Genomic DNA, 25,848 nt, shown 5'->3' on the forward strand with positions numbered 1-25,848 from the left:
CCCATGCATGTATGATTATTTCAAAATAAACCCCACAATTATATGTAATTATAAAGTACTAATAAAAACATTAAAAGATAAGTCTGATAGCTGCTCCTAACCCTTCCTCCCCATAGACATACGCAGCAACAAGTGCAAGATACATACATTGTGGACATTTATTCTTAGGGGATTCACTATGGACTCATGAAGTGTGTCCCAGGTTCTCGAGGAGAACCATGAACCCCAACTAAGAACCTTTTCCATGTGGTGGGCTGGCTCTACAAGAAGGTTCCGGTGCCATGGAAAACAAAGTATACCCTTACAAATGTGATAGTGCAGGTCAAATGTCCCTTCTCTGAAATCCCTTATCTTGAAATGCCTTTATCTGAAAAACGTTGGTGTTTTCCAGATTTTTAGGATATTGGCATGGACTTTCTGGTTAAACATCCTCAATATGAAATACTCCAAAATCCAAAATGTTTTGAGCATCATGTTAACATTGAGAAAGTTTCAGCTTTTTTGGATGAGGGATGCTGATTCAACCTGAAATTTGGAAGACTGGCCCATGTGGTTGGGCCTTGTGGATAAACTTCAGATTGGAATATGCTCAGAAGATTGGGCTTTCTGGATAATTTCAGGAGCCGGGCCTCATCAATTATCTCTGTGATTAGCTGCTGACACATATATATCAATAATGCCTGAATGTCCCTGATGGGGAAAGACTTGGGGGAGATGGTGAGGTGGAAGGAGGGACTTTTCTCTGATTGGAGTGTGTTTCTTTTGCAGTTAACAAAGACTTGATGTCCCCTTTCTGATGTTTGTCTCATGCCCTCAGAATTTAAATTCCCTGGCCCTGACTAATGAGATGATACTGAATCTTAAAAACTCAGATCAACCCCAATATAAAAATCTGCCCAGTGGTCAATATCACCCTTCCTTGTCTGGGAAATGTCGGTGGAGGTATTCCTTCCTATTTCCTCTGGGGAAAATGGAGCCTACACATAGTATTTTCATGTTATGTGTTGATCAAGTGCTGTGTCATGCTACGGTGTCTAAGAAATGCTGAGATCAATGACTATTTTGGGAGACAAGGTCTGTTCTTATTGAATTCTTCCATGAATTTTCACAACTCCCTTTTCTTTAATGCTATAAAAAACAATTCCATATCGGTGTAGCTGCATTTCTGATGTTCTTCCTCTTATAAAACCTTAAGTAAAGAGACTCTTTAGGCAACCCAGGGAAGGTTAGATCAAGCAGGAACTTTCGTGCGTATCAACTTTACAGAAGCATATCTAATACACGGACTTGAGAAAAAAAAATAAAGTGTAAGTCTTACTTGGTGACATCAATTGCTTTTCCAACTATTTGATGGCTATGATTTATCTTTCAATATACTATTTAAAATATCTCTGTTCTTTAAAAACCAATCTGTTAATATGATGCATTCCCAAGTTAAATGCCACTCACCAATATTGACATACTGGGTTTTTGTTTTTTGTTTTTTTTTGTACCAGGAATTGAACTCAGGGGTACTCCACCACTAAGCCACATCCCCAGCCCTATTTTGTATTTTATTTAGAGACAGGGTCTCACTGAGTTGCTTTTGCTGAGGCTGGCTTTGAACTCTGATCTTCCTGCTTCAACCTCCAAACCACTGGGATAACAGGTGTGCGCCATCGCACCCGGCCTGAGTTCTTGTTCTTTATACTTCTTCATGATTATGAGCATCTACTCCCATTCTTTTAAACAGAAAAATCACACACACACACACACACACACACACACACACACACACCAGAGGAGGGGCGATGGGGTGATATTTATGTAAACTTTTTGGAAGGAATTACTTGTTAGGAGACCACAAGTAATCTTCCACGACTCTACAAAATGTATAACCGTTTTCAAAATTGAAACTGAAATGAAGAAAAAAAAGTTTGAAAACGAGTGAGAATGAATTAAGTTGGCGATTTGATTCACACAATTTATGAGATTCACCTAACAGTTCTTATTTCAAGTGCTTTCAATCACGACTTCCGTGTATTATTGAAATTGAATTCTTTCCTTCTTCCTCATCTTACGGTCACTGCTGGTAAGAAGCAAATGCTTGTTTGAAAACTCGGCTCACTGGCTCCAGCACCTGCCTTGCTCCCAGCTAAGACTTGGGCTGGCATTTAGTGAATAACGCTAAAGGTTAGCATGGTCAGGTTGTGATGTCAGGCTATGCTAGACAATATGGTAGCCACTAGTCACATGCAGCTGATTCAATTAATTAAAGCTAACTGAAATTTAAAAATTCATCTCCTTGGGGACACTAGCCATATTTCAAGGGCTCAAGACCCTCATGTGACTAACGGATGCCATATTGGACAGTGTAGATTTAGAATATTACCATCATCATTGAAAGCTTTATCAGCTTCTTTTAATCCTCACATGAGGACTATTTAATCCTCTACTCATGCAGTAGATTGTGTGAGTCTTCATTTTACAATGACGAAACTGAGACACAGAACAGTTAAGCAACTGTTTCAAGTTCACAGAGTAAGTGATGAGACTTGAATAGAGACAGACTAGTACCACATCCTCCTTTAATGACACCCTGTAGTGACTGCTTCATAACAACAACAATGAGGACAATAACTTACTTTTATTTAGTGTTCATAATACAGTTATTATTTTCATCATTTTACTTACATGATAATTTACTTACATTATTTAATCCCTACAGGTCTGACTTGGAGGTAGACCTTATTATTAGTACCTCTATTCTATTAGTAGAAAAGTAAAACTTAGAAGATAAATAAAAATGCTTGCCAAGCCAGTAAGTTGGCAGAACCAACCCGGATATAAATCTAGGTCTTTCTGATTCTAAAACATTCATCTTTAAACACTACCTACACTGTGATCTCTGACAGATGAGAGATAAAAATAGTAACTTTTTTTTGGTGAGAATAGCTTCTTTATTTTCTGAAATCCACTGAAGAATCATTTGCAGTGTTAGCTTTTTATGTTATCACTAAAACCTCCGTTGAGGACAATGATTATAAGTTGACCCTGAACTAAATTTGAAAAAACATCTACCACCTACCTTTCTTTTTGACTTCGTCGGGAAAGAATTAGATTCCTACGCCCGAGTGAAATGTGACAAGGTGGCCTTGGGACCTTGATATACATTACCTGATGATAACAGGATTTTCTATTTAGGGTAAAGGTAGAGATATCATTTTAAAAAGAATATCCAGTAGCCCTAATATAGTGGAATTACAAGACAGGTAGGTGGGACTGGTTTTACTCTAGAATATTTTCTTTGTGTGTGTGTCTTTTTTTTATTTGTTCTTTTTAGATATACATGACAGTAGAGAATATCTTGACATATTTATACAAACATGGAGTATAGAGAAATGCATAGACCACAGTATGATTTAGGTGTTGTGGCAAACAGTGATGTCTCATTTTCTATCTCAAATGCAGAGCAGTGCTAGGGGGCGGGATGGCAATCACACTTGGGAGTGGCAGGACTCACCCAGGATGGAGCTAGCACATGCCCTCCTGTCTGTCCAAGCTCACATACTGTCTGATTCTGTGGCCATCATTCTCCATGACCAACAGCCACGAATGGGTAGTCAGCTTCTTAAGCTTGTTAAAGGTGTGGCTGGAGGTGCCTCACCTGGGGTCCCCTGGGGTAAATAGGCTTCACCTGCTCAGAGTCCCTGGTGGCAGGAACTCACAGAGTGTTTTGTTTCCTCCACAGATGGCCTGGGGCAGTGTGTCTGGGAAGAGCGTAGGTGTGTGTGTGTGTGTGTGTGTGTGTGTGTGTGTGTGTGTGTGATGATCTTCCAAGGGAGGCTAAGGAGAAAGTTAGTTGAACTCAAGGTCTGAAGACCTTGTGGGGGGTTGCCACTGTGTGTCCTTTGGGCAGGTCACTTGAAATCTCTGGTCTTTAGTTATTTAAATGCAGTTACTGGCACAATTCAATGTAATATTCAGATGGCACAGCATCTGACACATACTAGCATTTATGAAATATGAGCTTTTAAGGGAGAAAAAAAATTTCCTGGTTGATGGTGAGGCAGTTTCCACCGGTACATCCCCCTAGGGGAGGGATGAGGCACAGAGAGGAGAACCATAGAGAAATGGAGAAATCCACTTCCCTGCTGGTCCCCGCCCCTGACTTCCCTCTTGAAGGGGTGAGGTGGGCTGAGTTCTAGAGATGGGGAGGGAGTCACTGAGAGCACAGGAAAGCTAGAGAGAGAATGGGCTTGGTTAGAGGCACAGAGAGCATTATGGCCTGTATCTGGAACATACCCCAAAGGCCCATGTGTTAAAGATCTGGTCATCAGCCTGTGGTGCCATTGGGAGGTGGTGGGACCTTTAAGAGGTGGGGCCCCATGGGAGGAAGTTAGGTCATTGGGGGCGTGTCCTTGAAGGGATCCTGGTCCTCCAGCCCCTTCTCCTTGCTCTTCTTACTTCCTGGCTGCTATGAGGTGAGCAGCCTCCTCTGCCACACACTCCTGCCATGAGTACTGAGCCACTGCAGGCCCCAATCAATAGGGTCCAGGCACCATGGACTGAAACCCTGGGTCAAAATAAACCTTTCCTCCTTTAAGTTGCTTTACCTCAGGCGTTTATCACAGCGAGGTGACTGACACACAGAGGAAAATGATCAGGGCTCAGGATGATCAGAACACAGGCTCTGTTTTCTTATGGTTTGATGACAAGATTGGGATATTTGGGTTCTGACTAAGAAAAAGATTAAGCTCACATCTCACCTAGTGGCTGTCTCTTGGTGGTTCCCCCAAGTTTAATTTGTCCTTGGGATGAAGGTGTATGAATTGTGATGCTGGAGGAGCAGGACCCCAGCACTCATCTCAGCAGCCCGCCTGCCTCGCTCAAGGACATGGGCAGCAGGGAATCTGAGGATTCCAAGGTTAATGTCAGTAAGAATCGTGGACATTTAATGAAAGGCTCCAGCTGGAACAAAATGTCAGGACTCTGGCTGAGGCCAACCCCACTAGTGTCGGCAGTCAGAAGAGATGTGGATGCGAGGCTGAGCTGCAGTGCCCCTGGGCCAGGTAGCGGGGGAGCCCCTCTTTTCTTTCTTTTTAATTTTTTTTCTTGGTCCTGGAGATTTAACCCAGAGGCACTCTACCACTGAGCAACATCCCCTTTCCCTATTTAAAAAATTTGAAGGCTGAGGTGGTGGCTCAGTGGTAGAGCGCTTGCCTAACCCATGCAAGGCCCTCGGTTTGATCCTCAGCACCACATAAAAATAAATAAATAAAATAAAGATATTGTGTCCAACTAAAAAATAAATATTAAAAAAAATTGTATTTTGAGACAGTGTCTTGCTGAGTTGCCACGGCTGGCCTTGAACTTGCAATCCTCCTGCCTCAGCCTCCTGAATTGCTGGGATTGCAGGGGAACACCATGGTGCATTTGTAGGGAACCCTTTCTTATGGTGAATGCAGCTCCCCACGAGGCTGTAGGGCTTGGAAAATGATGCGTGGGTTGGACTTGGTCTCCCGTTTCCCTCTCATCCCATATGGACACAGTCTGTCCAGGTGTTGCCCTTAAGGGAAGCCTGCCCAGAAGAAGTCCCTGAACACTCTCTGGGGGTGTTGAAAGAGACACTTCTTGTAAGACCTATTATTATTGTCACCGTTTTACATATGAAATGGATATTAGCCCCAAACAGCCCAGATAGGATGATGAACCAGGAAATCTGAGCCCCGCCCATGTCTTAGCCACTGCGATTCTCTTTCTCTACCTCAGGGGTTGCTGCTGACCCTCCTGGTTGTCTTGTTGCAGTTGATTTCCATGAGGACTGAAAACCATAAAACCTGCCCTCAGAATGGCAGAAAGGCATTGGTTGCTGTTCCCATGTTATGGGCCACAGGCCCCAGACAAGCCACTCTGTAGCCTGGACACCAGCTGGATTCCCCCCTGTGGCCCCATCCTCTTCAAAAACCCAGCTGTTCATTATAAATTAAAATGCTGAAGAGCTTTTTCCTGACTTAAATCAGCTTACAACAATCAGCACATGGGAAGGCAGAGAAAAATTCTATGTCTGCTTTTAATAAAATACACTTTCTCATCAAAATATTTTGATAGCATGAGGAAAGATATGTGTGCTCATTAAAGTTTAATGACTGTCTCTCCCTGCCATTTTCCATATGAGGATCACACACCATGACTCACACATGGTGGGTGCTGGGAATCGTTAATTGGAAACAAATTTAACCCAAACCCAATCTTTATTGCCACGAGGACAAATCAAATCCAAGATGGAATCCACTGGGATATAAGAACATGTGGCCATTGGTCTAATGGCTTGGGTTGATAATGACTTAGATGCAGGTAGGTGGGGCCCAATACCTTCCAGGAACGTCTGAAAAGGAAGCTGGGTAAGAGCAGCTGGAGTCTAGCTGCCAGGTGACTCCAGTATCAGCTGAGCTTGAAGTTACCAGAAAATGCTTTGTCCGAGACCTCGAAGAGAAAGAAAGGAGGGCTCTGGGGAGGACAGAGTTGATGACCAGGTTCTAGCCATGCTCTGTGGACTGAAGCCTCTTGTCCACAGAGTCAATTGCAAAGCTCTCGTCCATAAATGTGACACTCACCTCCAAACGGCCCTAAGCTGCCTTTCTTGGGTCATCACTACTCAGGCCTGGCTTCCAACCTCCATCCCAACTAAGGCTGGCTCTTTGCTGCTCTCCACACCTGCCATCTGCCTCCTGCCTGCCCTTGCTCATGGTTTCTTCTAGTATCTGGAATGCTCTCTCCATCCATCTGTATTGGTTAAAGGCCATCCATTCATCGAGGATCAGCTACCCTTCTACAGTCTTAAGTCATGAGCATTCAACTTTGAGTGATCTCTCCTCTCTCGAAACACATAGACCTCTTAGTCTCAAAGCAGTCCTCAACCCTGCTTCCTGGGAGAGTCCCAGGGTGAGAGCAAGGCAGCCCAGTGGTTACCTGCATATCCTTCTGAATCAGAAGGACCCAGATTAGAAGCTTCTCACCTTCCCTCACCAGGTGCGCCATCATGGGCAAGTCACTTGCAAACAGACGCAATTGCAATAATAGCAGCAACCAACGTATACCAGGTGTTTATTGTGACTCAGGCAGCAGACATCCACTGGCTCATTAAAAACTCACAAGAACCCCAGGAAGCCAGCATTGCCATCACCTTTATGACACACCCGAGAAAACAGAATCTAAGAGAGGTGCAATGATCTGTGCAGAGTTACACAGGTATTATGTTGAGAAAACAGGTTTTGAACTCTTATAATTGGCCCCAGAGCCCTATGCTGCAAGGTACTATCTTCTCTGGACATCTGAAAAATGAAGATTCTACTAATACCTCCCTACCTTGTAGGGTGACAAGGAGGATTCAAAAAGATAATGCGAGAGAGAAGTGCCTAGTAATTTTGTGCTTAATAGATCACAGCTGCTATCACTGTTAGCACCATGTGCTGGCCTTATCCCTCCTCTTGTCCATGAGCTAAGGATCCGAGGGCCATGTCCCCATAACTTATCATCTCTCCTGTTTTTCCACCCCATGCCTGGCACTTTGATCCATGGTGACCTTGGGAGATTCAGCCAGTGGGGAGTCCATTTCAGGCTCAAAAAGAAAGAGGAAGGATTCTAGCATTTTCCTAGCATTTGGGTACGCATGTCCTAGATAATGCTGGACCTCCAAGCCATTATAGATTTTGCACTTTGGCTTGCATTTAACTCCCTCTCCAGCTCCTGTTTTATACCACGCATCTAACTCATCTTGCTGAGGTCTCCTGTGCGACAATTCAATTCCATGTTTTCCTACTGTTCTCTTCCCTCTCCTCCCTGGTCTTCCTCGGGTCTTCTTTCCCTGCCCCCATCTCTTGCAGTGTAAGAACTGTCATCTGCAGACCATGGTCCTGGATTTCCTATCACCAGTCAGCTAAGCTGGGTCCCAGGCGCCCCATCTTGTAGCCAGAGTTTCCAGAATGAGGAAGGTCCTCTCACAGGTTGGAGATGCCTCTGCGGTTTTTGAGGGTGTGAGACACTTCCTAGGAACACCTCCTGCCCCATTCGGATTTGGTTTACCCTTGGGGTTCAGGAGGTTGGTGGTTAAGGCTCATGTGCGCTGCCACACCCTCACCTCTTTCCTGAACAAACGTGACACTGGACAAAAGCCAGATTTCAAATCTCCCTCACACTCCAGTCTCAGTCAAATGTCCTGCCTCTAAATCAGTTTCCACTGGGCACAGCCTTCCTGATTCCTTGGTGGAAACCAAACCAAACGGAAACAACTCTTTGTAAAGTATACCCTCCTGGCCCAGGTCCGCTCACTTGTGGAGTAAGGTATTTCTGATTCTACTCGTGGGGAATGAAACTACTCTTTCCGTAAACCCAGAAGAGAACAAATGCTCTGTCAAATTAATAATGCCTAAAAGATCAAAGGTATCCGTTTCCTTCATACATCCAGATTATTATCAGTGGTGCAATTAAATTCTATGTTGTGCTGCGATGTGAGCCTCCATAGCGTGAAAAGCTTTCTCTTGAGGCACTCTTGGGGACGAGCCACTGCTTTGTAATTAGGTGAGTATGCAGGCCTCGCCCCTGGTGGGAAAGGGTCCATAGACAGGCCCTGTTCAACGTCCCCAAGAAAACAGCCAAAGATGTCTCCACTGTGCAGCTGGGGTGGGCCTGGCACACTTCTCCAAGGACAGTCAGCCATGAAGGGGCAGCCTTCCTGGGCAGGGAGCAGGGCAGACCTCCTTGATGTGGTCCTCTGTGCCTCAAGCTGTTGAATTCCAGTTCTCTCAGCATGAAGCACCCCTGGGGTGGCCCCAGGACACACTCCTCTGTTTTGCATGTGTTTCTGATTTTGCCTGCAACCTTCACATCCTCATTTTAATCTCGGCTCTTAAGGCCTTTTAGGTTCATGGTGGGTCTACAGGTGGTAACTGGGGTGAAAGAGCTAAAGGGGGCTTGGAGTATTCCATGTTCCCCAATGGGCAGTACCATTGTATTCAGGTTCAGGTGGATCTCATATTAGGGTGGCTCAGGTGCCTTCCACACAGGAACAAACCAAGAAAGTTGGCGGAGGGAGCCAGTTCCCAGCCCTGCCTCTATAAGCCAGACTGCGAGGCTTGGAGGCCCAGCTCTCCTACTTGCTGGGTGTGACCTTGGACAAGTTATACAGCCTATCTGACCTTCAGTTTTCTCATGGGTGGAGTGGAAATGTGCTACTTCCTACCTCCTGGGGTTATTGACTATTCAAAACCCATTGATACATGTGAAGCTTTGATAATGGCATTCAGAACCCAGTCACTGAAAGAAAAAAAAATGTCCCCAAAGAAAGCCGCCACTTTGAATGCCACCCGATGGTTACCATCTTTACAAATGATTCACAAGAAAGAAGGCCTACTCCCCACTTCGGCCCACTTGGGCCCACTGTCCCCCACCTGGAGGGCCATTAAGATATCATAGGCTTATTATGGAGCTTTGATTCATTACCACTTTAGGGGAATGCAGCTGCTCGGGATCCCTGCTTATCATGTAACCTTCTTCAAGAAGAATGTTCTCCAGATCCTAGGGAAGGGCTCTCAGCCCTGGGTAAGTGGCAGGAAGTGTCACCCCCCCTAGCTCCCTGCCAGCTGCTCAGATTCCTGAATCCAGGGTGCAAAGGGGTCTCAAGGGGTGGCTGATGACAGACACCATCCAAAGCTGCAGTGGTGCCCCTGGGAAGCAGGAGAAGTAGGCTCCCTGTTTCCCGCCCACCCTCAGCTCTCCCCTGCCATGGCTCTGGGGGCTTTTCACAGAAATGTCTGGTGGTACCTGGTGAGGCACCATTGCAACCATCACCTAAGTGGACAAAACAAACCCCCGGTGACGGAAGTTGGGAAAGTGGCCCTCTTGGTATTGGCGAGGGGGTTATTGAGAGGGAAAAGCAGAAAGGAACTTCCTGGGGTGTTGGAGAGCCTCTGCTACTGATTGCGAAAGTCATTGTCACGGAACTGTACATTTCAGCTTATGATCCTACTGTATAAAATTATACCTCTGTGAACAATCCCACTGTCCAGGACGCAGATGGAGGTGACGCAGGCGGCTCACATATCATATGGCATGCCTGACCCACTTTAGTCCAGAGACACGGAAAGTTCTGAGTCTCTGTGATGCATTACGCATCTTGATCTTCCTCCACAAGTGTGTTTATATCCACAGGTTATATTTATATCTGCAGTCACATCTATATATTTAAATCTGGAGAGACGAGGAGTGTTATATGTGCGTGACTATATATAGGGCAAATTAGTTCTTTCAAAGAACAGGAGGATCCTAACTCTATTATTATTTTTTTTTTTTTGGAGCAGGACACACACACACACACACACACACATATCTAATGAACAACCTTGCCTTTTTCTCTTCTCTGAGATGCTAAAACTGACCTTGATGATGACCTTGGGGATGGTCAGCACAGTGGACTTCTGCTTGGCCAGAACGTCTTTGGTCTCATTGATGCGAGCTGTGACGAAGAAGTGCAGAAATCCTTGTTCCAGTAGCTGGCTCATGTACTCCCCAGCTCTGACCAGCACCTCCTCTTTTTTGACTGATGGGAGGAAAAACAAACAGGCTGTCGTCAAGACCTGAGACAAGATCTGCTTTACTTTTCCCCTAGGTCTCTCATCCTTCCCACATTAGCACATAAGTCACCAGGAACGTAGCCAAGGTTGGGGGTAAATGGAACAAAGAGTCAATCCAGGACAAGCCCTCCTGTCTCTTGGGTGAAGAAAGAATATGCTGGAAAATTTCATATTCAGTGAAATCTTACTAGAGAAAATGTGTCAAGCTCTCCAAACATGGCTTTTTTTGTTGTTGTAAAATGGAAAGCAATAACAAAGATGTCTAAAATGGAGGATCAAGGAGTGTTTTAATTGGCTGTTTTGATTTGGGTAGGGTCAATCCAAGATGGCGGATGGGGAACAGTGAAGTCCAAAGTCCTGGTTCCAAGAACCATCCCCTTGTAGAATAAGCAACATCTCCTGCAGGCCATCAGCCACCCTTGGGCAAAACTGTCAACTACCAAAACCTTGTCCTTATAGCACTTTATATTTTCTCTCCAGCTTTTTTGGTACCAATCTGATATCATGATTTTTCTATTTAAGAGACGGAAGTTGGTGCACCCAGTTCCCACCCTAGGCATTCGACTCTCTCTCCCTCCCTCCCCTACTTGTCATGTAGAAGACCAAATGCTTATTTCCTCAAGTCAGACTGCTGTTAGTTTTTAGAAACTGGAGACAAGCCACAAAGGGTGACACCAAGAAGATGGGGGTGGCCCTGGCTCCCCTCTGATCGTCCTCCTATGGTGAGTTCTGTCTAGTGGCTCTGGCCGTCTCTCTCATTTCCCACAGCCCAGGATGCTAGAAAGCAAAGGGCAGTTCTTCTGCAGGCCCAGAGCACATTGGCATCTGCTGTCACCTGGCCAGAGCCAGGTGTCTGTGCCCCACGTCAGCTGGCAGACCCAGCAGGTGAGTGGGTGACTCATGCCTCCATCCCCACCCACAGGCCACACACTCCATAAACAGTCACAGACTGAACATCTCCTCTACCTTCCTGCCCAAGGTCTGGCCCAAAATGCGTTCTTTCTGAAGAAGTTGTTGAGGGAACAGCTCCCATGGCTGGTGGTTTAGTGTTGAGAGCAGCTTGTTTTAGCCCACCCAGCTGAGCAGAAGTCCCCTAAGGAGGCTGAATGCTGCCCATGGCTGAGGGAGCACCAGGGCCCAGGGGAGGGCTCCTGACTCACTGCTGCCTCTCAGGGGAGGACGCATCAGCCAAGGTCATCATCCCTGGTGGGACTCTCACACCTGGAGTGGACCTGTGGCAGCCAGCCCTGGCCTGAAGACCAAGAGTCCAGGAAAGGCCTCTGCCTTGGACAGTGCCCATCCTGGAAGTGTCTTTACAGATGTGTAGGTGTTGATACTGCCTCTAGCCCCTGATCAAAAGAGTTCTCAGTCTTGGTTCCTTATCACGACCACCTGGAGTCTTCAAAAAACCTGCCATTCCGGATCCCAACACCGACCCATGGAGTCAGAGTGTTGGAGATTGGGGGCTGGGCATCAGTCATTTCTTTTCAAGTTCTTCAGCTGACTCTGATGTGCAGCCTGCGTTGGGAAGCATGGCTCCAACCGCCAGGGGCAGCCCTGAAGGACCAGCCCCGTGGAAAGCCTTGGCTGCAAGGAAGGGCACAGCCTTCTCACCCAGGCTCTTGCCACTCCAGATGTGGCTGCCCACCAGCAGCAGCACCATCACCGAGAGCCAGTTTTCTGGCTCCGTCACGCGTCTGAGTCAGGATTTGAATCAGATGTCAGGTGATGCCTGTGTAAGCGAGAAGCTCTCAGGACAGGAGGCTCAGACACGAGAAGGGGTGGAGATTTGGCAGGATTAGGGCAAATTTAGGACAGGTTGGATTGTAAAATGGAAAGTTCTGCATCCAAAGAACATCAAGCATGGATTTCTGGAAAACCAAAAAGATGGGCCATCCTAGACTGGGGGTTGTCAATGGCAGGCTGTTTTGTCCCCTCCAGGAGACATATAGCAATGTCCAGAGACTTTTTTGGTTGTCCCAAAAAGGTTGGGGGTGGGTTGCTGCTAGCACCTGGTGGGTAGAGGTCTAAGATGCTGCTAAACATCCTACAAGGCACAGGACAACCCCACAAGAGAGGTATCCAGATGTCAATGGAAGCAGGGCTGAGCAATCCTGCCCTCAGCTCTGGAGATGGCTGGAATATATTAGTCCACTGGAGACGAGGACTCAACAACTGGCTGGGTTGGCTTGGTTCCCAGGAGAGTGCTATTCTATTCAGAGCCTATTCTTTGAAGTTATGCTCTTACCTTGACTTTGATCCCTGAATGCTGCCTTCTTGAATGACCCACTCATACAGTCTTCACTGGGCCTGAGTCTGGACCCCACGTCCTCCTGCCGTCCAGTGAGTGAGGCTCCAGCCCTCTCTCCATTAAGTATGACCCCAAATGAGCTTATGACCTACTCGTCATCCCCAGGTCTGGATGGACGGAGTGGAAAAGCATCAGGTCTAGGAGGACACTGTGCTTTGCCTACAGCTGCCTCAGTAAGTGTGATAAAAAATGAACTTCCCCCTGCATATTTCTAGAGGGGCCGTGTTTGACCACAAGGTTTCTTAGGCTAGTGGGACACGCTCTTGCTACCCTTATAATCTCGGCTTCAGGACTCCTTTCTTCTCAGAGGTAGCACATTCCCTGAATCACACAGCACTAAAGAAATCAGGCTGTGTTTCAGAGCCCAAGAGAACAGTGCTCCTGAAATAGTCCGTTATGTAAGCGCTGTGTTTTGCCACTGCACAAGAAATTGTTCTAGATAAAGTTTATTAAACGTGGCAAGAGAAGGAGGAATAGATTTTCACTCTGTGAGCTGCGGAGCTGGGAGGAGGCCAATATCATTTACGGTGTCTGGGGAAAACCAAGGGAGACACAGACTGGAGCAGCCTCCACTCTTTTCCAAAAAGCAAAGAAAACTAAATATAGCCAAGTGGAAAGGATAGCACCTTTGAAGGTACTGGGAGGTTTAAGTTATTCAAATCTCCCAGGCTGATTCTGGCCCACACACGCCCTTTAATCATCAGGCTGGAAAGTATGTCTCCCATCCCACTTGGAAAACTTTCTTTGCAACAGAGGTACCTCAGAGTGCTTGAGTGGGGTCTATAAGGACGTGGCTTTTGGCCGTGGACGGCAGTTTATTTCAGATGGCAATATGCAATTTATTGCAGGTAATTTCGTGCCACCTATCTGTGAAGTAAAGGAAGAGTTGCCGACTCCCATCTGGTTATTGAAGATCAGCCCTGGGGTGGGCTGAGTGGGCGGGGCTATGCCAATATTGACTCAGGCTTAGGTTTGGTGAGCTGCCTCTACATCTGTGACTCAGAGGGATAATTTTGATTATTATAAAAATAATTATTGTGCCTTCTAGTCCATAACTCATGGAAGCTCATTCTTTAATTGGATTAAGGAGAACCAGGAAGGACATTGACAGACAGAACCCTTGTGAAGGGGGAAAGGGCAGCTGTCTGGTTCCCTGTCCAAGGATGTGTGCTGGACTACAGGGAATGGGGGCATCAGCCAAGTTTGTAGCCTTGGGCTCCCCGTCATTGCCTGAATGGGACCTGGATTCTGTCACCTCTTTGCCTCTGGCTGCTCTTTGGGGTCTTGAACACATCAAATCATCCTCCCAGCTCAGTTTCCCATAATGTTGGAAGTTCATCTTTACTGAGATCCGACCATAGTATTGCCACATGCAATTTCCTCCACAGTCTCCTTGTCTCACACCTCATGGCCAATGCATCGGCCAATCAGGTGGCCTCTACCTTCAGGACACGCCCAGATCTGACTAGATCTCACTACTCTGTTACTGTCACCCCATCTCTCAGGTGAAAAATTTCAGCAGCATCCTAACTGGTCACTAGGCTTGGGCCCTGCTCCCCCTAAAGTCTCTCAACACAACGAGCTTTTAAAACCTGTTAGAGCATCTCAGAAACCCTCCACTGGCACCTCAGCTCACTGGAAACAGAGTTCTTATATGTCCTGTATCCACCATTTTTTTACTCCTGATTTAATCTATTTTCTGTTGCTCTAACAAAATACTTGAGCTTGGGTACTTTATAAAGAAAAGAGTTTATCTGGCTCACAATTCCAGTGACTGGAGGATCCAAGTGGTGTGGTGTTTGGCATGCTAGCTATGTCATACCGTGGTGGATAAGCAAAAAGGGAACTGTGGGCCGGGAGAGTCATCAGATCTAGAAACTTTGAGAACAATTAAGACGTGTGTCACCCGGGGGGGTGCACATCAATCTTGCTCGCCTCTGCTTTATAAAACTGTGTGCATACCTTTTATTTCCTTTTTCATTTTTCCTTCAATGCCACGTGTCAGGTCAACAGAAATCCGGTACCCTAACCTGTCAGGTCCTTCCCAGTCTCCTCCAACTCCACGTGCTCTGCCCGGAGACCAGTTCCTTCGGGCTGAGTAATTTTGCCAGTTGTGTGGCCACTGATACCAGCAACCCCAGGAAAAATGAGACCAGCCATAACTGTAATCCCGGATGCAAGCTAACGCATGTTGATCCCACTCTGCTTAAAATACTCTGAATATTTATAGTGATAAAAATGTGTGTGCAAGGGAGGCTGCAAAGGCTGGGAAGGAAGCCCCATGAGAGACGGCAGAGAGCCTGAGGCCCTGCACGGCTCCTGGATGGAATGTTCTGCCTCCAGCTTCCACTCATGATGGGGTCTCTCCCTAGACGTCACGCTAATCAATTTTAAGAAACAGCCTCTACGCAGAGGTTATATCTCTCTTCCTTCTTGTTAGTAAAGCAAAACACACCATTCCTTCCTGCCGGGCAGCCCCCAAAGCCTTTCCTATCTCAGGAGAGAGATATCAATAAGTGCCCTATTTCCAGAGATGGGTCATTTGGACACCTTTCCCAGTTTCTTGTCCAGTGCAATCCCCTTGGAATGGGATCTTAGTATAATGCAAATTCTGATTCAGGAATCTTGGGTGGGTCCTGAGATTCTGCATGGCTAAGGGGCTCCTGGGCATGCTGACACAGCTGGTCTGCTGGTGCCGGGACCACACTTTGAGTAGCCAGAAGTGAGGTTACTTTTAATTCTCATGACTCACGGGGTTCTTGGCTTTGAATATTTCAGTGTTCACTTCTATGTGTGAAATAGAAAGATGAAAACTGAGGATTTCTAGGATAGGAGAATTCTGCCTGTGTGATTCACGTTCCTGAGCTCTGGGGAGAACTTGAATTTGACAGACAGCTCTGAGTGGGTGTTGTCAGTCATTGGGACAGAGAGCCAGATACCAGGTTCTGAGAGACGCACACCCTGGTTAGCTTACAGGATAAGGGGTCCAGCACCACGTCGAATGTCTCCTTCTTGAATTCCGTCTTGGAGACCCCAGTGTAGAAGGTGATGTTGCCCGAGAGATAGGCAGAGATGCTGTAACGGTTGGAGCTGTTGTTCCGGAAGGTGATGGTGATCTTGAAGTCCTTTCCCAGCACGGCATTTTCCACCTCAAAGTCCATGTCCAAGTCTGATCTCGATTTGACCACGCCCTCTGTGTTGAGGGCCTTCTTAGCTCCATACATGAGTGCTGTCTCTAGGGCCAGCCGCTCTTCCTCTTGACCTAGAAAAGACCCAGAGATAATGATGGGGAAAAAAAATACAATCCACCAAAGAGAAGGTTATCTGCATAAACACACCGCGCTGCCCTGGTTGGCTGCCTGGGAAGGTCCACCACTTCCCTGGTGATTATTTTTGTAATAAATACTGCAAAATGAGGTTCTTGGAGAGGCAGTGACCTGCCCGGCTGCTGGTTGAGTAGGTGGCCATGCCATGGTCTGTCTGGAAAGAAAGTTACTAAAGGTGTTGCTCTTAGGGTTGTTTCTCCAGGGCCATTAGTCCAGGGTGCAGCAGGTAAAATTAAATAAAAATTGAACTCTTCTCAAACTGTGGTGTCAATTTCTTTCCTGCCCTGAGTCCTAGCCATAGAGCTGGAATCTGTAGTCCACTAAGCAAGGATTTTGGAAATAGTTGTCTCTTTCTGTCCTGCCTCCTGCAATATAAGCTTTCTCTGGCTCCTGGATGTTCCTTCTCCCACATACAAGCCCCTCTTCCTTCTCTTCCCAATCTGGCCTTTTCTAATTGTTCCTTTCTGTGTTGACTCTGGAGGGCTCCTGCCCCACCCTTCTCCACCTTCTAAGGTGGTCAGTTGGCTGTTGGCAGAATGCAGAAAGTTTTCCCAAATCATGGCCACCCCAGGACATAGGGATCTGGCAAGATGCTAACTAGCCTTCCCTGTTTCTGGGTTAGATCCGCTGGAATAACCCTGAGTCATCTAGAGATAGCTAAAGGTTCACAGCCTTCCGTAGCCTATCAGAGGCTCTGAGATAAAAAGCCCTACAGAAGTCCCTGTCTCACCCACTTTGCTGAGAAGCAGTAATGCCACTGCTTGAATCCCCATGCACACCCATGTTTACAGCAGCACCATTCACAATAGCTAAACTGGAACCAGCCTAGGTGTCCAACAGACGAATGGATACAGAAAGTGGTAGATACACACACAGTGGAGTTTTATTCAGCCATAAAGAAAAATGAAATCGTGTCATTTGCAGGAAAATGGATGGAGCTAGAGACCATTATGTTAAGCGAAATAAGCCAAATTCAGAAGGTCAAATTAGAGAGGAAACAGGAAAAGAAAGGGCGAGGAGATCACATAAAAAACAAAGGGAGATTGGTAGAGTAAAGAAAAGGGACTAGGAGGTAGGAGGAGGGGAGGAAAAGAAGAAATAATGGGAAATGACATGGGCCAAATTATACTGCTATACTGTGTGCATGTACAAATATGTAACAACAAACCTCACCACTGTGTACAACTATAATGCACCGATTAAAAAATGAAAAAAAAAATAAAGAAAACCACTCCAGAAAGGAGACCTGTTCAACTTTCCTGAACACAAATATCTCTTGTGTTCTGATCTGTTTTTAAAGGGCTGTCCATTGATTTGTGGGGGTGCACCAAAGTTCTAGTGCAGTTTGAGATGTGGATGCTATTTTGAGGAAGTGTCTTGCAGAGTTATTGAGGTGGTTGGGTTGGAGATGAGGGCAGGGGAGATGGAGAAAGGGTTTCTTTGGAAGAGGAAAACTCCCATTAGCGTGACTCCAGGCTAACTGTCCCCACAGAGTTTTACATGAAATTTGGCTTCAGAAATGAGCTTGGTGCTTCTGATATCCTCATGCATCATGGAAGACAGAGATGAAGAGATGAAGGCAAATTCCTTGACTTGTAAAAACCAGTCACCACAATGGCTAATAGGAACAAAAAGACACTTTAAATAAAGAATGCTGGTTTTAATAATTATGTTAATTTTAAGATATTTTCTTCTACTTTAACTAGTGAATAATTGAATGCAATGATGGTGAAGAGGCCAATTAATCATAACTCCTATTAAGTGCTAATTATGTGTCAGGCGTTGGGATAGATGCCTGGGCACCATCTCATCCAACAACTCCACCAGCGAGGCACTGTAATGTCATCCATTGCCACATCTGCAAAATCAGGACAGCTTCATCATGGAGTGGTTAGGTGGATCACAGGGAGTAGATGCATAATGAATGGAAGACCCTCTGGAAGGACAGAGGAAATGCCAGCAGGTGTTTTGTGCAAACGTGGATGTGTGTGTGTGTGTGTGTGTGTGTGAACAATTTCCCCGATTGTCAAGACTGCAAGAATGTGCCAGAAAGGGTTGGTCTAGAACAAGCACTGGCTACAGCACATGTTGAGGGATCAATAGGAAGAAAATAATGAAGGGAAGCAGTCAGTGGGGCCAGGGCAGCAGAAAGTGCTGTGAGATATTTTAGCAGACATCATCTGGCAGACGGGTCCGTGAGCAAGAGGGCAGTAATGATCAGCACTTTGGATGGGGGCCAAATATGCATTTAGGTAAGAGGCAGGAGGCAAATTCCAGCAGCGGGAAGGAGAGGAGAGAGGTGCTGCCTTTGGGGACAGAAGCTGAGCTGGCTGTGGGAGGGGAAGGGGAGGAGAAAAGCTTGTGTGGAGCTGTGAGCAACCAGAGAGATGTCCTGGCTGGTGGACCCTTGGGCCTCCTTCTGGGGAAGCACCTGCCCCTGAGAGCAGGGCACTGCCAGGCAGAGGCCAACTGGGCTATTACAGGAAGGACGGGCCCAGCAGGAGAGAATTTTGAGGTTTCCCAGAGCCTGACAGAGTAATTCCTGTTTCTCGGCAGTTATCCTCTGTGCTCTGGTGTCTTACAAAATTCAGGGCCACGGGCAATCTTGTAGTGATACGAGAGGTTATTTAAAGAGAGATTGTATTTTCTGAGATTCCTCTGTAGCCTTCAGGAGCAAGGTCAAAACATCTTCCTGTTAACTAGGAAGTAATACCATCTTTTTATGTTGGATGAAGCCTCTTCTCAGGTCCTGGTCTTAGCTCCAATGTCAGCTGCTTGAGCCCCTCCCTGCTCTGTGCAATGTGTGCCCAAACCCTAGTCCTCTCATCTCTCTCTAACACATGTATTTTTTTCCCCTTTTCCTCATCAGAGCCCTTGCCTCTGCATGACATCACCTCCCCTGCTGAGTCCTAGCTCCAGGGACAGGGTCTGTCTTATGTGCCTCTGAGTCTCCAGGACCTGGGGCCTCCTGGCTGAAGGATCTAGGTTTGCAGACACAAGCTGCTTTCAACCAGAGATTTAAACTGGACTATTTAAAATTATTATGAAGGCTTCCATCTTCATAATAAATTTAAATAGTCCAGTTTAAATCATTTTACATGCAATTAATCCCATCTGGAAAGTGCTGTTTTGGTGACCATTCGGGTGGTCATTTTGCGCTGTGATAACCTCCATGATGTCGCAGGCAAAGTATGAGGCATGATGGAAACACAGCCTTCATGGGCACGGAAGCGACCAGTGGAGAACAATCGCGGTGTAGACACGCACATCACAGACGCTGGGGCAGATGTTGATGGAGTGTCTGGGGACATGAAGGAGAGACCCTCGACCTGCCTGGGGGCAGGGAGCCTTTGGGGAGGGGGGTCTTTCAACACAGTAAGCAGAGGCATGGGGGTGAGCAGGAGCTTGGGCTGCTGGAGGAACTGGCAGCAGTGTGCCTGGTGCTGTGTCTGATGTCGGTGGGGCATTGCCAGGAGGTGTAGTGAGGGGGGAGAATCAACCAAAGAGAGACCTTGTGATTGCAAAGCTCTGAATGCAACAGGAAGACAGTGAGGGCTTTTGAGCAGTGCTATCACAGGCTCTGGCTTAAATGTCAGGTAATATCCCTTGGGCAGCAAGGCAGGGGTTAAACTGAGGGAAGGGGAGGATGAGGTGGGGAAGCTAGAGCTGTTATTTTTCTTGGAAGAAATTATCATGGCACAAACTTGGGAAGAAGAGCTTCCAGGGTATGCTGGGAGCAGAAATCAGGATGCCAGTGGGCAAAGAAGGAATGGGAAAGGAAGAAGACAGGATGTACATTCAGGCAGCTGTTTCAAGATGAAAACACAATGCAAAGACACAACGAGGCACATTTGGTGTGGAATACCGTGTTGAAAAGGGTTTTGTGATTTTTTTTTTTTTGGTACCAGGGATTGAACCCAGGGGCACTTAACCACTGAGCCACATCCCCAGCCATTTTTTAATATTTAGAGACAGGGTCTCACTAAGTTGCTTAGGGCGTCACTAAATTGCTGAGGCTGGCTTTGAACTCGAAGTCCTTCTGCCTCAGCCTCCCAAGCCACTGGGATTACAGGTATGCGCCATCACGTCCCGCTAAATTTTTTTTAATTAATGTAGCAAACACTGCAATGCTAATTGAAAGGAAAAACTAGAGCAGGGGAGATGAAAATATGTGACAGAGGGGTCATAATTAATGGAGTAAAGAAGGACTGGGGTGGAGACACCATCATAAAAGAAGACAGATCATCACAGTGTAAGCTTTCCAAATTCTGGTTTTCAATGCTTTATAGTTGCTGAATCTTATATTTTGAAAAAAAGGTCATAAAATTGATATTAAGCTTTCATTTGTCAAAGTGAAAAAAATGATCTTCCTGCAATTTATTTAATTAAAATGATTGATCCCTAAGTCTGGTCAGAAGTTCTTTTCTATGTTTTTACTCAACTCCATGCTTTAGTATCCACACTCAGTGCTTGTGGATGCAGAGAAATTATATGAGGGATTCGCTATGAGGATCAGAGTGGCGCGCACACAGCCAGCCCTTTACTGTCTGCCCATGGCAGACATCAATAATCCATCACTCTCCTCACGGTTCAGAGGGATTCTCAGCATCCTTCTCAAAATAGCACTCCACGCCATCCTTTCCAAAATTAGAGTTTGAAATGTAGATGCCAGCCTTGATTAAGAGACTAATTATTCACCTGGAATCAAATTCCAGCCCAGAAGCAGCATGGTGGGGGTGGGGGTGGTCTCTTACAACTATGTATGTGGATGTAGGAGGTCTTCCAGTTGGATCAGAACACACACTGACCTCGCCCTGATCCTGGTTTTCTTGCCCAATTCTGGAGGCCAGGACCTCAGAAGTCTTCCTTACAAACATTTGGTGCATTTTATTTATTTTGGTCTTTGTCTAACCAATCCCCCAAATTCTCTTTCCTGGAATACTTTTGATCTTTCCTCTCCTGGCATCGGATGCTGTCCCCTTCCTGATTTGGCCTTCACTGTCACCTGTCACTGATGAGCCTGACAATTAATGGCAGTTGTGTTCTGCTGCCTGTTTTGGAGAAGACATCTGGTTGTGTGGCTTGCTGACAGCTCTGAGCTCATGAGCTCACCTTTCATTCTTTCAGAGTAAGAAAGTCCACACTGTATTCTCTGTCTCCCTGACTTTTCCTGGAGAACTCGCACCCCAGTGCTCCCCGCCATTTCCCATCTATTCTTCAGCATCAGTGCTGTGATCACTGCTCTGTGCCCAGTGCGCTGGCACACAGGAGGTGCTGATTCAGTGTGATTAAACAGGTGGATAAATCACAGCACCCCTTCTGGGGGGCCCCAAGATGGGAATAAATGAATTGCTCCTTCAAATCTACTTGGAAAACGATGACAGCCCCTGTAAGTACAGCAGAAGTAATATGTATGGTGAGGACCACAAGGCCCTCCCTGACCCGAGTCTGGGTTGGGGGCAGCATCTGTCTGTCCTGTGCCAGAGCAATTCTCACCTAGCCTGGCCAGTGCTTGATTCTGTTTTTTTCTGCAGCTGGAGAGGAAGGCAGGACCGTGCATGCCCCCACCCCAGACAGTACTTGCAACGCAGCAGATGGTTAAGTGCAAGCTGTTGAACAGATGAATGCAGGAACATCTAATGAGAGAACATTGCAGCTAGTTTCTTTCACATTTTCTATGGAATTTCTTTTTTTTCCCCTTTCTAAATATTTTTGTTTGTAATTCTATAATAAGAGGGCATTGCTTGTTTGTTTTGCTTTATCGTGCCTTTTTTTTAAAAAAAAAAAAACTTTTCTTTCAGGGAAAAGGAAAAAGAACCCTTTTTATCTATGTCATGCCATGGATGATAACCAAATGAAGGAGAGAAGCAACCTTTTCAGAAATGCAGTAAAAATTCACTAGTTCAAATGACAAAAATTCTGAATTTCTAACGTGAGGCACCCTCATTTTTAATTCAGCAAGCTTTTTCTTTATAGTGCAAATTGCTTTTGTAAATAAGAGCAAGGAGACTGTCTAAAATATTTTAAACAATTCCTGCACTCCTTAGCACTTCAGGAATACCGATAAATATTTAGGTATATGCTAATTACTTATCATTTTTTTATCCATTCACCAAAATAAATGCCGCGCTCAAGAATATCTGGAGGTGAATCATTTGCAAAATATATTCCACATTTCCCATTAAGACACCCAACATCCTCACCTTCTGGCCCTGATTGACCTGGGAAAGCTTTGTCTTTGGTCACTGGGCGTCTGAGCATGATGCATTGTTAAGGCCTGCAGGACCCCAAACATACTGGACTATGTTCCTATTGCCTGGAAGCTCTGCTCTGTCCAGTTTTCTTTAGCTGAGGTCTGTGACCTCTCTTCCTGAGCTTCACTTTTTTCTGCGTCTCCTGGTTGGATCAAGTATCCATCTTCTTTGTTCTCTGAATAATAATCCTATCTCTTGCCTGGGGACAGAAACTATGTCCTGCTCTCTGCTAGGAGGCCTCACACCAAACCAATTGTGGAGACACTCAGTATTGATTTAGATGAAATTGAACTCAATAGTGTCATTTGGAGTATTCTGTACAATAAAAGTTAACAAAAAAACCCACTATAACATTATTTTATAATTGAAACTGGCCTTCAACATAATTGGCCTGAATTAGTGAGACATTACTAACCTATTAATATCACATTACCTCCATCATGGGGTTTCTATGACAATTCAGTGGAACAATGTATTAAAAATAATTTGTAAAGTACTAAACAAATGTGAAACAGTTATTTAAATTTCTATTATTGGACTAAAGATAAGATTATATTAGTTATACCGTGTGTTCTAAAAGGATTATTTAAAATGAAGGTCCTTGTCAACAAGAACATATTCTATATTCTGTTTAAATACATACAACTTTGAACCAACTCATTTCACAAGCCAAGGGAAGGAGAATTCTGCCCAAAGCAAGCAACCAAATAAAACTACAATGGAGAACTGAAGCTGTGATGTGTCTTTCACTCATGAGAATTTTGACTTCCAAATGCTTCAAATGCCAGTGCATTTTCTAAAACAAATTTCAGGGTGACAGTGACTGTATGTTGTAGGGATTGGAGCAAAACTTAAAAAAAATCATTTAATTGTGGTAAATTACCTTCTTGGAATTTGTAGGTATCAGTAATATCCTGTATGCCGTCTCCTTCAAGTTGTTTGGTTACAATTAGTTTTCCAATGTGGGTGGTATCCAAGGTTTCTACCACGTGAGTGCCGTCTTTTTTAGCTGTGATGTAAATAAGATCACTGTTGACCTGGAAACAGGAGAGGAGAGAATTCGTCATTATCACAGGACCTTGTTGCCAATCAAAGCGCTGCTCACAATAGCTGAAATATGGAATCAACCTGGGTGCCTATGAGTAGATGAATGGATAAAGAAAATGTGGTGTATAGACAATGCCATAGTATTCAGACATTGCAACAATCAAAAACCTATCGTTTGCAGCAACACAGATGGGACTGGAGGTCATTATTTTAGTTGAAATAAACCAGACGCAGAAAGACAAATCCTACATGCTATCCTTTGTGGAAACTAAAAAATCAATCTTGTGGAAGAAAGGAGTGAAAGAGTGGTTCCTAAAGATTGGGAAAGAATGGAAAGTATTTCAATACAGAACACCAACAAAAAGAGATGAGGAATTTGTTCTCTCTCTCTGTCTATCTATCACAGTCGGGTAATTATTGATTAAAACAATTTAGAATATATTTTAAGAAGACTTTAGAAGAGTAAAATATTCCCAACACAAAAATAATTAATGGTTGAAGAGGTGGAAATTATGCCCTGATTTATTACACGTTGTATACATGTATCAAATTACCACATGTACCACATAAAGATGTACAAATATTATGTCTGTATTTTTTAAAAGGCAAAATTGAAATGTCCTTGTCACCAAAATCTTTAACTTTCCATGGGGGTGGACACCTACAGATCCCTAGGGTCGCATCGTCCCTTTTTTCAACAGCACTGGATTCCTAGGACCACACTCATTGTAAGATCATTTTGAAGGGAGAATCTGCATTTGAGTACTCGTGAGTATTTTAAATGAAGGCTATCTGGGGCTGGGGCTATCAGTTGGCTAAGAAGCAACCATCTCCTTTTCCCATTTTCATATTGGTAAATGCAGCCTCCTATGAGACAGCTAGAAGGATTTTATGTCCATTTCTTGCCTTCTTTTACCTCTTTTAAGCTGGTAGAGGGTGTGACCTCCTTCTAGGAGAAGAGGTCTGCCAGGTGTCTTCCCAGAAAGAATTCCTCCTTTGCAAAAGGAGAGAGAGGTACATGGGAGAGTCTGTCTTTCTCTTCCTGCTTTCAGATATTTCCATGCAAAGTGATGTTTGAAGCTGCCACAACCACCTCAGGACAGTAAAGAGAAACACCACTGCCAATCAGAAGCTGGCAGAATAGAACAAGGAGAGGGTCTGCGGGCTTGGTGATGCAATTCAGTGGCTAAACCACCCTTGGAACTGCCTGCTGCAGGGTCTCTTAAATGAGAAAAGCAAATCTCCGACTGTTTGGGCCATATTAATTTTGTAACTTGCAGCCAAAAGTATTTTAGTAGAAGGCTAAGACTAGACCATCCAAGAGAAGTTCAAGGAATTTTTTGGTGGTTCGGCAAGCAAAATGTGCTACTTGGAAGTAGTTATCTTGAGACCGTAATACATGATGCCCAAACTCCTCCAAGGTTCTAGATCTGTGCTTGAAAATTGATTCTCCCAGAGACTGTTATTGCATTTTTTATAATACTTTTCTTGGGTGTTTCCTTGATTAGCATAGTAGCAGGTAGGAAACATGAAAATACATATTCATGATGTATTTTCTATATGTTTTCCAAGTCCCTTTCTCAGCCTCATTTCCCTTCTCTTTAAGTAGGGTAATAATAGTTCCTTCTTGATGGCCGGCAGTATTAACTGAAATAAATGCATGCAAACTATTTATATTGGTGCCTGACATAGAGCTCACACTCAGCACATGTTATTGATAAGTATGCATTATTTAATAGTATTCTCAGATATTGTTCAAAGTGCCAGAGTCCTCATAATGAACCGAATAGATTTGGTCCCTCCAAATAGGGCTTACACAGTAGTAAGGGAGATTCCATGCATGAAGATCCCCTGGATAACTTTAAAAAAAAATTTAGGAAATGCTTGGTTAAGGTCTTGGGTGGGACTCTAAGTCTATTATATTTTTAAAAGATGTATTGGGCAATTTTAATGAACTCCTGCATTTCGGTATAATAAGTACCTTAGGAAGATAAGATACTTGGGAGTTCCTGGGATGGTGGCAGAGAAAGGGGGTTGGCTAGAAAGTAGCAACCAAGTTGAAATGTGTAGGATGCTTAGGAGTTTGAGAAGTAAAGAGTGGAGGGAAGGAAGGCTGAGATAGTCAGAGGGATTGGCAGGTGCAGCACCTGGGAGGAAGGTCTTGAGAGAGACACTGGGTTAGCTATCAGAAGCTCTGATCCGGGGTGCATTCATTTGAGAAGGTCATGTTAACCTCTACGAACTTCAGTTCCTGCTTCTATAACATGAAAATTAACTACACTTGTTCTGCCAACCTTATA

At 45.1% G+C, this 25,848-nt stretch overlaps 1 protein-coding gene across 2 annotated transcripts in view; it reads right to left on the minus strand.

The window, feature by feature from the left end:
- The window catches only part of F13a1 (coagulation factor XIII A chain), a 164,385-nt gene that overhangs the window by 11,768 nt on the left and 126,769 nt on the right, over positions 1-25,848 (minus strand). For both annotated transcript variants that reach the window (XM_027948066.2, XM_027948065.2), the window contains exons 11-13: positions 23,385-23,538; positions 15,896-16,183; positions 10,416-10,576 (exon numbers count right to left, since the gene is read on the minus strand). In XM_027948066.2, coding sequence (XP_027803867.2) covers positions 10,416-10,576; positions 15,896-16,183; positions 23,385-23,538 — 603 coding nt within the window. The remainder of the gene's footprint in view (positions 1-10,415; positions 10,577-15,895; positions 16,184-23,384; positions 23,539-25,848) is intronic.

The sequence above is a fragment of the Marmota flaviventris genome, chromosome 6 (genome assembly GCF_047511675.1).
Source record: "Marmota flaviventris isolate mMarFla1 chromosome 6, mMarFla1.hap1, whole genome shotgun sequence".
NCBI lineage: Eukaryota > Metazoa > Chordata > Mammalia > Rodentia > Sciuridae > Marmota > Marmota flaviventris.